The 18,671-nt window shown below is 32.5% G+C and overlaps 1 protein-coding gene across 2 annotated transcripts; it reads left to right on the forward strand.

Moving 5' to 3' along the window:
- Window positions 1–7,573: 7,573 nt before the first annotated feature.
- On the forward strand, window positions 7,574–11,856 carry LOC134712785 (emopamil-binding protein-like). Of its 2 annotated transcripts, none has more exons than XM_063574645.1 (4): window positions 7,574–7,837; window positions 9,497–9,566; window positions 10,550–10,732; window positions 11,090–11,853. In XM_063574645.1, the coding sequence occupies exons 1-4, from the start codon at window positions 7,664–7,666 to the stop codon at window positions 11,362–11,364; spliced, it is 702 nt and encodes a 233-aa protein (XP_063430715.1). In that variant the 5' UTR covers window positions 7,574–7,663; the 3' UTR covers window positions 11,365–11,853. The 2 variants fall into 2 exon arrangements, with proteins under 2 accessions (XP_063430715.1, XP_063430716.1); XM_063574646.1 differs by lacking the exon at window positions 7,574–7,837 and adding an exon at window positions 8,537–8,605 and having other exon boundaries at window positions 11,090–11,856.
- Window positions 11,857–18,671: the final 6,815 nt, after the last annotated feature.

Below are 18,671 nucleotides of genomic sequence, written 5' to 3' on the forward strand. Positions count from 1 at the left end.
TTTTAACAATAGGAAATGAAAAATCATCCCTTTATGTCTTTTTTAAGGGTGTAGCATCGGGAAAATGTGTACTTTCTTTGTGTCATTGCCAAATATTCTTCGGTTCATATAAGTTGGGGAAAAATATGAATTGATTTTTTATAAGTGAATATGGAAATGATAATTTACTAGTAATCATTTATAATTTTATACATTAAGAAGTTTCATAGCTATATAATCCATCGGTACTTCCTGCACATCATTATGTAGTCTTGGTGACAGTTTCATGCCAAGACACATCTTACGTTATTGGTACTTCCTGCACACCAGTATGTAGTCTTGGTGACAGTTTCACGCCAGGGCACATTCTACGTGGTACATCTATATAGTCATATATATGGACGTCAAAACAACACCCAGTAAGCAGTTCCACTCTAGTTTGTCCTTAGCCTCTCTGTGATATCTGATATATATTGATGATCATCACAATATTTACATCAGTGGTAAGTATCCAAACTAGCATGACTGATGTAGAATGAAGAGATATATCATTGCTATGAATACAAGAATAGAAAACTTACAACCGATTGTTAAATATTGCACAAATTAAATGTCATTATGAATGTGGAACATACCTACCTTCTTTTCTCTGGATTGCATTTTCAAAAAGATAGTACCGTTTAAATCTGCTGGGTAACATTTGGAGGAAACAATTTCTTCCATCATAAATGCATGAAATCTTATAAATTTATTCGTTCATAGTGTGTTAATTTAAGTTTTTTGTTTGAGTTAAGCCTTCCAATTGATATTTTATCGTGTGTTTTTCTATCTTATGATGTTATGCTATTGTTTCAGAAAAAAGGGAGAAGGTTTGATACCATTAAAACGTTTAATCCCGCTGCAAATGTTTGCACCTGTCCTAAGTAATTAATCTGATGTACAGTAGTTGTCGTTTGTTTATGTACTTTATACATGTTTCTCGTTTCCCTTTTTTTATATATATAGATTAGACCGTCGGTTTTCCCGTTTGAATGGGTTTACACCAGTAATTTTGGGGCCCTTATAGCTTGTAGTATAACGTAATCAGAGATCAATATTTTAATTAGATTGGTAGTTATTGAGAAAAATGTGACGAAAAATATTCATTGGACGGACGGACGGACTGACGGACTGACGGATGGACAGACAGAGCTAAAACAGTATACACCCCCTTTTTCAAAGCTTTCAACGTCTTTTGTCATGTACTGATATTGGAAGGTAAAGTAATAATTCTACGAATAGAAAAGAAAATGTACCTAAAAAATGTCATGCAATTTAATCTAATTAATTTAAAGTCAAGTTTCGTTTCTGAAGACCTTTCAATGCTAATATCTATACTTGATAGCACTCCAATCCTAAAGACCTTTCAATGCTGATATCCATACTTGACAGCACTTCGTTTCTGAAAACTTTTCAATGCTGATATCCATACTTGACAGCACTCCGATCCTGAAGACCTTTCAATGCTGATATCCATACTTGACACTTCTTTCCTGAAGACCTTTCAATGCTGATATCCATACTTGACAGCACTTCTTTCCTAAAGACCTTTCAATGCTGATATCTCTTCTTGACAGCACTTCGTATCTGAAGACCTTTCAATGCTGATATCCATACTTGACACTTCTTTCCTGAAGACCTTTCAATGCTGATAACCAGACTTGACAGCACTTCTTTCCTGAAGACCTTTCAATGCTGATATCTCTTCTTGACAGCACTTCGTTTCTTAAGACCTTTCAATGCTGATATCCATACTTGACAGCACTTCGTTTCTTAAGACCTTTCAATGCTGATATATATACATGACAGCACTTTTTTTCTGAAGACCTTTCAATGCTGATATCTATACTTGTCAGCACTTCGATCATGAAGACCTTTCAATGCTGATATCCATACTTGACACTTCTTTCCTGAAGACCTTTCAATGCTGATATCCATACTTGACAGCACTTCGATCAGGAAGACCTTTCAATGCTGATATCCATACTTGACACTACTTTCCTGAAGACCTTTCAATGCTGATATCCATACTTGACAGCACTTCGTTTCTGAAGACCTTTCAATGCTGATATCCATACTTGACAGCACTTCGTTTCTGACGACCTTTCAATGCTGATATATAAACTTGACAGCACTTCGTTTCTGAAGACCTTTCAATACTGATATCTATACTTGACAGCACTCCGATCCTGAAGACCTTTCATTGCTGATATCCATACTTGACAGCACTCCGACCCTGAAGACCTTTCAATGCTGATATCCATACTTGACAGCACCTCGTTCCTGAAGACCTTTCAATACTGATATATATACTTGTCAGCACTTCGATCATGAAGACCTTTCAATGCTGATATCCATACTTGACAGCACTCCGATCCTGAAGACCTTTCAATGCTGATATCCATACTTGACAGCACTTCGATCATGAAGACCTTTCAATGCTGATATCCATACTTGACACTTCTTCCCTGAAGACCTTTCAATGCTGATATCCATACTTGACACTTCTTTCCTGAAGACCTTTCAATGCTGATATCCATACTTGACACTTCTTCCCTGAAGACCTTTCAATGCTGATATCTATACTTGACAGCACTTCGATCATGAAGACCTTTCAATGCTGATATCCATACTTGACAGCACTTCGATCATGAAGACCTTTCAATGCTGATATCCATACTTGACACTTCTTCCCTGAAGACCTTTCAATGCTGATATCCATACTTGACAGCACTTCGATCATGAAGACCTTCAATGCTGATATCCATACTTGACACTTCTTTCCTGAAGATCTTTCAATGCTGATATCCATACTTGACAGCACTTCGTTTCTGAAGACCTTTCAATGCTGATATATATACTTGACAGCACTTCGTTTCTGAAGACCTTTCAATGCTGATATCCATACTTGACAGCACTTCGTTTCTGAAGACCTTTCAATGCTGATATATAAACTTCACAGCACTTCGTTTCTGAAGACCTTTCAATACTGATATCTTTTCTTGACAGCACTCCGATCCTGTAGACCATTATTGCTGATATCCATACTTGACAGCACTCCGATCCTGAAGACCTTTCAATGCTGATATCCATACTTGACAGCACTCCGATCCTGAAGACCTTTCAATGCTGATATCCATACTTGACACTTCTTTCTTGAAGACCTTTCAATGCTGATATCCATACTTGACACTTCTTCCCTGAAGACCTTTCAATGCTGATATCCATACTTGACAGCACTTTGATCATGAAGACCTTTCAATGCTGATATCCATACTTGACACTTCTTTCCTGAAGACCTTTCAATGCTGATATACATACTTGACAGCACTTCTTTCCTGAAGACCTTTCAATGCTGATATCTCGACTTGACAGCACTTCGTATCTGAAGACCTTTCAATGCTGATATCCATACTTGACAGCACTTCGTTTCTGAAGACCTTTCAATGCTGATATCCATACTTGACAGTACTTCGTTTCTGAAGACCTTTCAATGCTGATATCCATACTTGACAGCACTCCGATCATGAAGACCTTTCAATGCTGATATCCATACTTGACAGCACTCTGATCATGAAGACCTTTCAATGCTGATATCCATTCTTGACAGCACTTCGTTTCTGAAGACCTTTCAATGCTGATATCCATACTTGACAGCACTTCGTTTCTAAAGACCTTTCAATGCTGATATCCATACTTGACAGCACTTCGTATCTGAAAACCTTTCAATGCTGATATATATACTTGACAGCACTTCGTATCTGAAGATATTTCAATGCTGATATCCATACTTGACAGTACTTCGTTTCTGAAGACCTTTCAATGCTGATATATATACTTGACAGCACTTCGTTTCTGGAGACCTTTCACTACTGATATCTATTCTTGACAGAGCTTCTTTGGAAAAATGCCCCATTATGACACAATTTTAGTGTTCAAAGTGCTTTTTTCCTATAAATGAAAAGTATTGTCTTTTCATCTCCAGCAAACGAGTCTGCATTAATACACCCAGCACGTGTGCCCATATATGGATGACATATATGCGATTCTATTGCGTCTAAAAAATAGTTAGACATTTGGGTTGGTACTAGATCTACCAAATTTGAGCCATATTATTTACCCTTGAAATCCCATTGATGCAAGCATTGAGTCACTAGCCATAGCTTTTTAATTTCTTGAAAACTATTCTCTTTTATTATTCTTCCCACGGCGGGCTTAAAAGATCGACCCCCTATGGAACAATTGTGTTTAGCATGATACTAATGTCGTCTCTTTTCATTTTACACTCGTGCTGCGTCTACTCCTACGATTAATTTTCCCTTACTACTGAATCGTTTATTCCCTCTACTATACGTGAATGGAATATAAACTTTATCCAAAAATTCGCAGTGTCGACTCTATTTCTTAATCTAAGAAAGAATTAAAAAACAATAGTCTATTATGTAAAATTGAAACGTTTTATTTGTACGGCCCAAGGAAATTAAATATTATCTTAACGCAATTGCGATGTTCCGCTCCATTCTTAAACAATGACCTATTTTAGGGACGACATCAAAAGTTCAATGAAGGATACAAAACTTAATTCGCATAGTTTTTTCACTGACCCCCATCCCCTCTTCCTACTTAATCTGGGAAAAATTGATTGACCTATATAGCTATATACATTTTTGTAGATATATGTAAAAATCTGTGTCGGATGACCAAAACTTGCAGCAGTTCAACCCCCACCCCAAACTATTTGAATTAAGTTTTTTTTTTTTTTTTTTATTTTTTTTATTATCTTACATTGATTTTTTTTGTCGTCCCTTAGAGCTAACATTATAAATGATCCTTCTTGCCATTGTCCGATATTGAGGATGTCTACCATTACTTCTTCGTTTGACCAACTTACAAATTATGTAGAAAAACCTTATTTAGACTTTTTACCGGATTTGTAATCACATAAGCAACACGACGGGTGCCGCATGTGGAGCAGGATCTGCTTACCCTTCCGGAGCACCTGAGATCACCCCTAGTTTTTGGTGGGGTTCGTGTTGTTTATTCTTTAGTTTTCTATGTTGTGTCATGTGTACTATTGTTTTTCTGTTTGTCTTTTTCATTTTTAGCCATGGCGTTGTCAGTTTGTTTTAGATTTACGAGTTTGACTGTCCCTTTGGTATCTTTGGTCCCTCTTTTATTCCATAACCTTAACTGGCTATCTGAAAACTTTGTTTTAGATACAAAACTTTTAATTTGCGGACACTTGGAACTTTCGAACGAACAAAATATTCAAGTTTTCAGACATGTTCAAAATTTCATAAAAAGGTCAAACAGATTTCTTATGCCTTGATAGAGCGTTATTATTGCTGACACGGAACGTCATCAATGTCATCAATTCACAAGTCATCGTCACAGAATTATACGATTTTTCCAACTTTCTTTTTCTCTTTTTACTTTCTCTCCTCTTTGTTTACCTATGAAAGCTAGTATTATATTGTATAAACTGTTTGTTTTATATGCATGTCCATTAAATTATACTATTATTGTAACTTTATATTGTATTACGGAGAAGACTTCATAAGTATGATTTTCTTGTGTCTAATCCATTTTGCTTTAATTCAGCAAATAAAATATGTTTAAACTAAACTCCTACGATATCCGGCATATGCTGGTCAAAGTTAACATATCTTTTCTACGAGCAAGATTTATTTCTTTTATACCTCTTAACCTCACGAAGTGATATACTAATAGTATGATTCATTTTGAAACCTTGACAATCTTTCTACTTTTTGAATACCAGCATGATTATCCGAAATCTCAATATAGAAAATTGAGATGACGATTTGATAATCCAAGATTTCGATTAAATAAATCGAGATAACGCAATATAATCTAAAAAAAACGATATCATTAATCGAGATAACGATATAATAATTCGACAACACGATGTAACAATTTCGTTTTATCGAGATAACGATATATTTTCTTCGAAATCTCTGTCAGACTGAAATGTTTTATCGTGAGCTCAAGGGTTTGTATAGTTTTTTTTAAAATAAGTCGCGGTTTTGCCTTAGATTAATTCATTTATATTCGTGTTTCTGTTTTATAAGAACACAAATTTACTACAAATAACTTGCATTTGCATTTTGCTATCAATTTCAAGTTAACAGAAAACGCGAAAATAATTGAAATTATTATTAAAAAAAAAAAAATAAGGCACTGGCTATGGTTACATGGAAATGTAACAATAATAACAATTTTATTTTTACATTGGAGACTAATTGCCGGAATGCAAAGATGGGTAAGGAACCGATTAATTACGAATGTAACAATAATTATCGAGGCTACGGTTACATTGCGTTATTGTTACATGCAAAGCACGCAATGTACGCTAGATTTATTAAACTTAAATCTTCTTTAGTTTTGTTGCTTAATTCTTTCATATATACTAAATGATTCAACAAATGGTGTTTAAATAGTTTTACGTAGACGACCAAAGGAAAAAAAAGAAGGTATTACAGTTTCTCAGTTGAAAAAAAAAATTGGGACAGGGAATATCTCCCGAGTTTTTGATGGGGTTCATGTTGGTTAGTCTTTAGTTTTCAGTACTGTTGTGCATGTTTGCTGTTATTTGTCTGTTTGTCTTTTTACTTTTTAGCCATGACGTTGTCAGTTTGAAAAAAACGAAAAAGAAATGGAAAATAATTCAACGGCACTATTTATTAATGCCTGATGAACTTTTGACAATTGACTTGCATTTTTATGATTTATTCTTTTTTGGATACTGAAATCTGAGGTTAACCTAAAATCCGTAACCAACGACAATGCGATCATATTGAAAGACGACATTCAACTACACCACATGCTCAGACTTCCAACCAAAATATTGGATGAGAATATCAAAATTGCTAGAGTTAAAAAGTATTTCTCACCAGAAGCATGGCAAACATTAAAGGTTGCCTTATCTTCTTTTAGGGATATTGCAGAATGGAATTGCACAGTATGCAATACGGACGTTCACAAATTGCGGCATCACTGGTGTGTGAAGGCTGCTCAGTGGAGTGGTTTCATCATGTGACCAATAACCTATTACTGGATATGTAAAAACTGTCATTGTAAATATAAAATAAATGATTTCAACTTTTAACATTTAGTACATAATACTAGTCCCATCGTACATTGCTGTTTTTCATGTAACAATAACGCTATGTAACCTTAGCCTCAATAATTATTGTTACATTCGTAATTAATCAGGTCCTTACCCAACCATGCATTCCAGCATTTAGTCTCCAATGTAACACTAATATTTTTTATTATTGTTAAATTTCCATTTAACCGTAGCCAGTGCCATTAAATAAACGGATTTGGTAAAAATGGAGGAGGGTCAATAAACTTCCTTGAGGAGGTGTTGTAGATTTATTCAATCACTGCAATCAGATACGTTTATGTTTAATCCGGTTGCCATTCGTCATCTGCAGCTCAAATGACAATCTAAGGAGTTTCATTAGTATATTCCAAATCAATTTGGGACGATTTTCTTCCGATCTATTTTGGGACGAAGTCTTTATGGGTCGACTAGAGCACTTATAACTTAACTTAAATTTGACCACGAAAGAAAACACTGCACCGCATCAAAACTTGTTTTCAAACTGATATCGAGTAAAAGATGACAGCAAATGCCAGCTTGATAAACACAGTGACAATAATATCTCTGAGTGCAACAGCAGTTTATCTGGGACTAAGTGTTTTCCTAGGTTTTTATTTGGGACGAAAGAAACACCAAACCGAAAAATGGATTATAACTTGGCTTGTTTTTGATGCACTTATACACTTTACTTTTGTAAGTTATGTGCCCATATACTTATTATAATTTCTGGATAGTCCATTATATATGACAGTTATTGCAAAAGTTGCAAAAGTAACAGCTTTTTTAAAAAGCGTGCATTACTCTAGTTTCGAGAAAGCTTGTTCACGACCTAGAATTCTGAGTGGGTCAAGCGTTTAATTGAAAATCATGCGAGATTAAAAGAACTTGCGGCGAAGTCACATGTGAGGTCGTGGTCTAGTGGTTAAGACCGATGGCTACAGTGCTGAAGGTCCAAAGTTCGATTCTGACTCGGGATGCTAAAAATATCAGTACATCAGAAGTGGTATTTTTACCCTCTCAAACACATTTCTAGAACCAAGACCGGAGTTTAAACTAGAATGGGACCTTAAGGGGCTGCAGTTGGTCAAAGATGTCATCTGCTTTGACCTGGAGATCAATCAGCTACTGATATCTCTTGGGTTTGTCAGTTTGCGCCGAATGTCCTGGTGGTTCTTTCCGAGTTCTTCGGCTTACTCCACCATAATAACAGATATTCCGGTGTCCTAGCACTCCCTTTGTGTTGGGGTGGGGATTGTCCTTGTAAATATTGCACATTGTAAATGCGTTAGTGACACATCACCATTAATCCTGAAAGGGAGTGTACACAGATTCCACTTTACCCCTTGCAGCTCTCGAGGGGTGCTCCGAATAAAGGAGAAATCTACCAGTACATAAGTACATACATACATGGTACAAATCAATATTCCAATTTTGTATTTTCATCCATTCAGAATAGTAAAAGTTAGTGTTGCAGATAAATTGTGGCAGAAGTTAAAAACAAGGGCAAGAAAACAACTGAAACAATTTTGGGAGTTTCTAATTATATAAACCATAAATGTGTCTTGATAACCAGTGATAAAATACTTGATTCTAATTCATAAGTGTACAGTTTTTTGTATGTGTGGATTCATTATTTTTCATTGGATACTGAAATTTGTGGGTATAGGCAAACCACGATTCAAATGTTAAAAGAATTACAAATTTTCTGTAGGCTTTGTACACAGAAATAGACAAAATCAAGAAATCAAATATCCATGAAAATATAAGTTTTTCTCAATCCATGAAAATAAATGAATCCACAATAATCTTTTTCTTTAGACATATGAAATGTATAGCTTTATAATATATATTGTTTGTGTAAGAAAAGCTTTCCCATATACAGCTTCCACCTAAAATGCAATCTTAGCCCCTCCTTAAATGTAGTCCCTTACCTACAAAAGAACTTACAACATCTTCTAGTAACATGTGATGTATCACATTTGAAAGATGCTAAAGTCATCTTTTTTGAAAAGCTATTACTTGGCATGCTTATTATCCATGTGTCAAATATAACATTTCAATGAAAGGTTCTATGCTCTTAAGTTTAAAGATTATAAGATAGACATTTAAACTCTTAAGTTGAAAACAACTGACAACGCTATGGGAAAAAAAGAGAAAAATACCAAACAACAAACAACAGTTTACAAAACACAACATAGGGCACCTGTCATATTGCGCTTGTAATACCAAACTTATTGAAGTCTAAATATTCATAGGACTATGGATAAATGACAGATGTTAAAAAAATGTAATAGATTTAGTACAAGTTAGTAAACTTCATGACAATGACAGAACTATTTGTTGTTTTTTCAGGAAGGTCCGTTTGTTTTGTTATCTCTCTATGGTACAATCAAAGAGTCAGATCATTTCACTGCTTCCCTCTGTAAGTTTTAACTTATTGTCTTTAAATTTGCTTCCTGTTTGACTTCATAAATTTTCTTTAATTATATTATTTTTTATTGACCCCGAAAGATTACATTCTTTTCATGCCCTTGCCTTAGTGGAGGGGGCATTAAGTTTTACCCTTGTCCATCTTTACACCCCTTTACAAATGGACAGTAGAATGCTTCTGCTACATAAATATGGGCTGTTTTTGACAATATGATGTACATATATCAAGTACTAGCACCATTAAGTCATGCTAAATTACTGAAATCATCACAATTCCAGCATTTTGGTTAAATTTAGGACAGTTTCTGTGTAAAATGAGAGTGGCCACATTCGTGTTCATCCAAAAAATTTAAATGTAAGTTGTATTTGATGATAATACATAACATATATAAAGGTTGAGGATGAACACGGATGCGGCCACCATCATTTTTGACAAAAAACATCTTAATTTTTCATATTTAAGCTTGAATCGGAGCGTTTTAAATAACAAAATTAGTTAAATTCTTTCACATAAATTAATTGAATCAAATAAAATAGACACTTAAGTGATTAAAAGTGGTCAACATCTTTTGTCAAATGAACCTGAAATTTGAGGCCAAAATAGGTCCTTACCGGACCTACTCCTTGGTCTCAACTAAATTTTATGCAGCTTATTACCACTAAACTCAGTTTAAGTTCAAATTTTGGCATTTCTTGAGTTCTGTCCCTTTATAACTTTATATGCTTGCGGGGGCATTATCTGTTTTCCCCATTTATTTTATATATAAAGTATATCATTTGTTTATTCTGTAATTAGTCTGTGATCATTCTAGTAGTTTATATGAGATTGAAAGTTTTTTAGTGCCAATATAAAGATTTATTATACTCTTATATAAAGGAAAAACAAATGTGTATTGTTTTAATGGAAGGATTATCAGAATCCCTTTATATACACACATTGATTAGTCCTAAAAATGTATTGTTTAATGTTTCCAGGGAAAGAATATGCTCAAGCTGACAAACGATGGGGTGTTGCAGACCCAACCATTGTATCTTTAGAAATATTAACAGTGTTTTTTGATGGGCCGCTATGTGTAATTTTGATCTATGCCATTTTGAAGAAGAAGTTTTATCGTCATTATGTGCAGTTAGTTCTGTGTGTCTGTGAATTGTATGGAGGTAAGATAACACCTTTCAAAGGAATCATGAATGATGTTTTAATAGATAACCTTTAGAGGACATACATGACATATGTTTTTCTATGCACATTATATATGTGACCATTGATTTTACTGTTGGTAATTTCTGTTCAAAGTTGATGGAAGGGAACCAAAGTTTAATTTTGACTTATGTTAAACATGTGGTTTAGGACAGCATAAAAAGGTGAAAACAACATTTTAAAATTTCATGTGTTCGAAGCGCTTTTCTGTATTTACCTTCATGAAGAATGTTCAAAATTGAATAGCTGATTAAAGTAAGAGGAAAACAAACAACTATGTGCCAATGTAAAAGTTGTATTTTGTTTAATTTGCACAGGTTGGATGACATTTTGTCCAGAATGGCTAACAAAGAGTGAGAACCTAGATACCAGTAATGCTTTGTATCTGTGGATCTACCTGGTGTTCTTCAATGGTGTGTGGGTTGTCATTCCACTCTACCTGATGTGGCATTCTTGGGTGGAGATGAAACGTTGTATGACTACATCAGCTGTAACAGACGGAGGTCATGGCACAGAGGTCACAGAGACAACAACTGTTACCACAACAACCTCTCGTCATAAATATAATACTAGGTCCCAAAAAGTAGATTGATAATTATAAAAAAATTATCTCGATCTAAATTAAATATAAGATTTGTTAACCTTACGCAGCAAGTTTTTAAAAAGTTTTTTTTTTTTTTTTTTTTTCCCCATACGTTTCGGCTATTACGGCCTTCTTCATTCGAATAATATTTCCTGTGTACAATTACCTTAGTCGTCCAGGATCAGGCTAAGGGTCCCTGTTTACAAAAAGAAACCATCTATCCAGGGGAAATAGAAGGCAATAAAAAAAAGTTATCCACTTTTAACCTTGGAATACATTTAGTGTAAAAAATATAATATCCATATAATGTTAGAAGCATCTAACAGTTCTACACTTTAATTTCAAAATAGTAAGTAAATAATTATAAGATACCCACATAAAAGATGTGCATTTACTACAATAACCATGATAGGCTAATACTTTTTTTTATCATTTGTTTTTGATACAACTATTATTCTAATACTATAAACCATAAAAAATGTACTTTGACTCAAGCTGTATAAAAAATGTCTAAATTTTCATTATCAATGATATCAACGCCTTTCAAAAGAAGAACAAATTTTAGATTATATTTCAAGTTTTGTTTCCAGATTTTATAAATATCTTGTGGTGTTTTAGGCGTTTTATTAAATTTTATTGAATTCCTAATTTTCCATAGTGTCCATTTAAAATATATGATTATTATGTTTAAAAAATTATCATATTTTAGTTGTTCCGTGTTTATACCCAATAAAACCTCCTTTTCACCAAAAGGATTACTTATTCCTATTTTTGACTTAATAAGTATTTCTTGGAGGTTTTTTTTAAAATTAACTGTGATGTACTACAACTGAAAAATAAGTGTTGCAGGGTTTCTATATTATTGTCATTTTGACAAATGTGGCATTTTCCATTTGATATCTTCATTTTTTTTAATCTTTCTTCAGTATATAAAATATTGTGCAAGGATTTCCATTGGAATTCTTTTACTTTATTTTCAATTTTCAAAAATTTTAGTACCGACCACATATTTTCCCAAGGTAAATTTGTTCCATATATTTCCTCCCACTTAATTTGACATTTTGGAGATACATCTTTATTTAAAACAGTACGAATATAATTGAGTTTTAACTTTGATGGTTTGATTTTTTGGTTGTTTAAATTAATGATCTCAAGGTCATTTGAAATCTTTAATTTACTTTCATGATGCAAATTCTGGTTTCCGCAAGATTTCAAAATTTGCACGAAATCTTTAGGAATTGCCTGTTTAATTTTTGAAAATTCGGAAATACAATTTCTTCGATCAATCAACTTCTTATAAATTTCATTGCAGCTGATGAAATCTGTAGTTTCTAAATTCCAAATGTCCTGGATAGTTGTGAAACCGCTTTTTAAAAAAGAAGAGTAGAACAATGATTTGAAACAAATAGAAGAGTTTCCAAATAACCTCGTATTTAAAATAGCACTTTTACATGGAGGTATTTCAACATTTTGAATAAATCCTGACCACGTATTTATAATTTTCTGATAAATTTGTGGTAGTTGGTTCATATCTAAACCGTTTAAACTTGAACATTTACATACAAAAAAAGTTTCATTATATTTTTCGTCAAATTTCCGAAGCCAATACTTACGGATCGCATTCCAGCTTTCCAATGGCTCATGAATTAAACGATATACTAGTTTTGTTTGTTTGCTTTTTATAAAGTCTTAATACTACCTTAAAGTTTACATACTTGTAACAATATTTTGTAGCCAAGAGCATTCAAATGTAAAATATAACATATACACATGCTAGTCTCTTTTCAACAGTAATCAAAATTTTTGCAATACAATGTATAATCAAATGATTTCTGTTATAACTGTTTTATTATGAGATTCACATCTATGCAATATATATTTTTACTAACTTTGTTATATGGACAGTATTACTTTAATGATTAATTGAAGATTTTATGTAGTTTGTAAGAAACTAAAATACTGATTTTATTGCTGCTTTGGACATGTTGATGCCATGTTAACTGTAATACATGCTTTTCCAGAACTGATGTTCCCCTCATTCAATTTTTTTTCTCAGCATTATTTACACTTTTAAGTCAATAGTTCATACCTTAAGATTAATTCAATCAAGTGAGAGTATTTGTGGCCAAGTTCAGTTCTTGTGCACAAACAAAAGATCAGTATTTATTTTTTCACAGTGTTTTTGAAGATACAGAAAACCTAAATTTTCTAATTACTGTTTAATTGTTACTGTCATCTTCATGAGGGTAGTAATGCCCTTTACCGTCAATCGTCAAACGGTCATTTTCAGCTATCGCAAACGTCAAATTGGTTAAAATTTTACTATGATTTGTCAAAATATCCTTATTGTGATTCGTCAGAGGTTTCAAATAATTATCGTTACCATCATTATTAGGGGAAAAATTAACCTGATTCGTCAACATCAGCCAAATTTTTTTTATCATGAAAGTCTATTCAATGTGTTTTGAATTTAAAAAATGTGATTTATTTGGAAGTACAAAAATGTAACAATGAATGAAGCAAAAACTATGAAAGTAAAAAAAAATGTCATTTGGTTGTGAAATTTAAACAACTTTGTTTGTTGCTTAATATTTTTTTCTGTAACTTTTTCTAATTTCATTTGATTTGATAATTATGTGTTTGGATTTGCTAACTCCCATAGTTATATTTTTGCTTCATTTGCATGTTAATAAAAACAATTTTACTTTGAGTCAAAATATTCCAAAGTATTTTACAGCCTACCAAAGGTCAAAGGTGATTTGGATGTCTTTTGTAGAGTTGTTCATTGTGTTTTATTTTGTATACAATGAGCATGTTGGGTTGTAAAAGAAGAGTAAAAAAGGGGTAATACTTTGACAGTATTGAGGAATTTGACAACTTTAAAAACCACTAAAAATACATTCATTTTAATGGGTTGGGCATCTTTGTTATAATGCTTGAAAAATAATGAAATTTGAATTGTGTTGACAATATTGTTTCCATGGCATTGAAAAAAACCATTTACATGGCACAGTAACAAATTAATTAAAATGTTTCTAGAATATTTGGTTGTGTTCGATATACATTGTTTAAGTTTGTTTATATTGTTATGGCAGAAATAGTATATATTGATAAAGCAATGAAAGAACATGTATATGTACCATTATATTAAAGAATTCATGATTATTTTTTTAGAACTTTACATATTTATATTTATTCGTTTGTAACCTGTTGTTGTTATTTTAACAGAAATCAAAGAATATGGTGTTACTATGAATTCTGTATGCACCAATTACAATTTAATACATCATATGATTCATATCAATTAATGTGGATCATTGGTATATAGTTCTTCAGATAGAATTTTGCTTTTCTAAATTGTAGATTTTCCTAGCTTTTAAAAAAAATATATGATAAAAAGTATGGGTCACTGTGCTATTTTTCAAGCTATACGTTGTGCAAAATTGCATAAACTTGCATAGATTGTTCATGAAAAAACACATTTTTGTCAAATGAATTACTAGAAAAAAAGGTTTTATAATAAATAAAAAATAGTGACACCGAAATTGTTTCATTTTAACAAGTAAAATATGAAAATGTCACCATCATTCCAGAATATTTTGTGTAAAAATAATTGAATGGTTATAGTATGAACATTCACAGTTGAAAGATTGCACAAGTTTAATTTTCTATTATGAATAAATGTTTAAAAAATCTATAGTTTTAACACATATTTGCAGGTGGGATATGCAGCAAGTATTAAATAAATTTTACATGAGGTCATTTCCATTAAGACAAACACTGTTGTAAATTATTTATTTTATGCAATTTTTCTTGGTGCCAAAACCATTGGAAAATTGACCATAATATACATAATTTTATCACTATGTATAGACGTGGCATTTATTGTGACATGACAGATCATGTACAACAGAACATTTCCTCCCCCTTCACTTCAGGAATAACAGTACTGTAGTTGAAGAGTTGCCACCGTCAATTGTAGATTTGACGGTCGCAAATGCAGTTTTACTGGCGACGCGTAGCGGAGACAGTAAAACAGAGATTTGCGACCGTCAAATCAAAATTGACGTTGGCAACTCTTCAACTACAGTACTGTTATTCCGATTCTAATGCATTTCAAAAAGAAAAAATACGATAAAACTTGAAAAAATGTCTAAATTTGTCAAATAACAAAAAGTCTGCGAAACTTCATGAATGATTTTGGCACAAAGACGTCATGGCTAAACGTGACGTCATTCAATTGAAAACTTACAAACTGGAGGTTGTTACGTTTACTGTACGCTTCAAATTCGGATAAAATTACATTAAAACGGCGAATTCGAAGTAGGTGTTGTTTTATTTTCGATTATATAGTAGTAATCGAACATTTGTTGATTCATCAATTCAAAATGGCGGGTCCCTCCTTAGTTACGCCTGGTCAACTGTGGATTTGACGGCAACTTTTAGCCAATGAAAAAAAATGTTACATCCAAATTGCATTAGAATAATACTTTTCAATATTGGTGCTCCAATGATAATTTGTACATATATTCAGCTTTTAATACCAGCGATAATTCATACATATATTCAGCTTATTATACCAGTGATAAATAACTGCTCAAATATTTATTATATTTACCAATTTAGTAGCTTTTGCTACAACTATACATATATATTTTATACGTGATTTGTTTTTGTATTTTGTTGTCTAGATTTCTTCTGAAAAATATATTAATTTGTATTCATGCAGTTGCAACTGATAAGTATAGATTTGTGTACAAGTAAAGTTAATACTGACATTCATATCACCATTTAGTTTTGATTGAAAGCAATTTTAAATGGCTACAATATGAACTTTTATAATTTGAAATAAGGTCAAAACTTTTAAAACAAACAGCAAAAAGTGATTTTATTATTATTTTTCATTATACATTTATTGTGATTTTAAACTCAAAGAAAAAGCTAACATATAACTGCACTAGTTTGATTAGATTTGCTGCTATTAAAAAGTGGTAAATTTCTAAACTTTATTATTAGTGGTCACTGACAGTTTAACCATCAGTTGTCCATGATTTATTTCATAAATATGAATAAATTTTGCTGTTTTTTTAATGTTAACAAAAACTTAGGATCTTACTCCAGCTGACTAATTTGACCTGAGTTGATGTCTTTTTACAATATTTTGTAAAGTTATATTAAGTCTGTGTACATTCTCTTTGCCTCACTTTATTGCTGGCTCTGACCATTTCTGATCAAATTCATCTCAATTGCTCATCAGACATCAAATTTGGTACGTTTTATATTAGTTAATAGAGTAGAAATGTGTTTGAATAGTTATTATGTATCTTAAAACGTATATTTGTAGCAGGCATATATTTTATAATAAAATGGAATGTTACATACTTGTTTTTCATGAGTCAATAATTTATGGGAAAGTTTATTCTTTGTTGTTTATCTCAATTTGCACATGTCAGATAGAAAAGGGGAGGCCTCTAGTTGTCTAAGTTTTCTAACTTCTATACATACTAGCCTGTTAACACTAAGGTTGTTAGGTTTTCATCCAGGTTGTGGTAGCTGCTTTCACTTGTAATCTTAATTGACCAGAATTGTTAATTTCCTACTGAAGGTCATTGTTCCTACAGGGCAACCTGGCTTCCTCGACCAATTAAAACTGACCGTCAGGAAAGAGTTAAAGTGCTAAAAGTGGTTTTAAACACCTATTAATACATTAATCAATTGGATAAGACAAAACTGACAAAACTGATGATGCTATTTTCTGAATTGATAGAAATCTTTATACCATTCACAATCAGTGTTCACTGATCTTAAAAAAAAAGTTTGAAAATTAACTACATTTTTCAAAATGTAGGACTGATATTGTATAAAATTAAAATTGAGATTGAAATGGATAATGTGTTAAAGAGACAAAAACCTGACCAAAGAGTAGACAACAGCCAAAGGCCACCAACAACGAAGAAAATCCAGCACCGGCAGGCTTGCTTCAGCTGGCTCATAAACAATTTGCATGCATCTATATACAGATGTAACAAACAACAAATGTTTTCCTTTCCTGTGTTATTAGTATGAAGATTAGGTGAGGGATACATGCATTATTAAAAGGTTTTTTATCAGTTAAGTTCACAAAACTTTCTTGCCTTTTTAAATTGGGAGGTGGTGAAAGATATATACTTAAAGCAAAAGTGATGAGCAAGATCCCGTACAGAAATTGCTAACAAAAGCACATGAGTTTCACATGTGAAGCACATGAGATGCATGTAAGAATTGTATGCAAATAAGATTGCTCACATGTGCAGTTTGGTAGTTTATATGTGCACAAAAAAATCTAACACAATGCTCATATGTGCAATTCAAACCTCAGGTGAGCTTTTATCATCTATGTTTATAGTTTTATGTTAGTTTTGTACTTTGAAAATTTTGTCCATTCTTCTAAACATTTAAAACTAGACATAGATAATTGCTCATATGAGCTTTTTCAAAATGACATGCCCAGTCATGTTCTTCCTGTAAATTCAAACTCAAAGCATCATTTTGGAGGGAGATGGAGATGAAACAATTTAAGCCAAGTTTTGTGCTATTTGAACTTTTATGGGGCTATGTTTTTTTTGGAAAAAAGAGTTTGTTTCCAGTTTTTCGAGAAAAAAATAATTTGCTTTTGATTCTGAGAAAAAAATTTGTTTGTTTCACTCTCAGCTGCCACTATATGTAATGCTAAAATTGACAGGAAAAAAATGTTTTCGATTTGTCCAGAAAAAAAAAAAACATACCCCTGCTGATATAGTTAGTAGACTGTCACTCTTTATAGGAGTGATTGCCCTCAAATGGGGATATATTTTTTACCTTCATTTTTGTTTTGAGCAAACGATAGATATAAAGATAGAGAGAACGTAAACAGACTATATGATCAGTTGAGTACAATATCAACTAAACACAGACTTTTGTCATGAATTCTTTTCTTGTCTACAATGTTGAAGAGTGTACGTCATTTGTTAAATATGCACATGGACCAAAGGTGAGCAACTCAGGCACTTTAGGCGATTGGTATTGCGGGTACCTTCTTGTTGAATAACGGTTAAAAAATGTTAAATAACAGTAAGTAATTTTTGATCCATGATGATAAAATATTCACTTCTTTTAGATGATAAAAGATAGACAGATTTTGAAAAATCAGGTTAGTTTATATGACAAAAATAATGGTAACGATAATTATTTGACACCTTTGACATTTTAATGTATCACAGTAACATTTTAAACAATTTGACGCCAAAAGTTGCAGAAAATTACAGGTTAAGGCCTAAGTTTAAAGACATTCATATCCT

The sequence above is a fragment of the Mytilus trossulus genome, chromosome 3, assembly GCF_036588685.1.
Source record: "Mytilus trossulus isolate FHL-02 chromosome 3, PNRI_Mtr1.1.1.hap1, whole genome shotgun sequence".
In the NCBI taxonomy this organism is placed as follows: Eukaryota; Metazoa; Mollusca; class Bivalvia; order Mytilida; family Mytilidae; genus Mytilus; species Mytilus trossulus.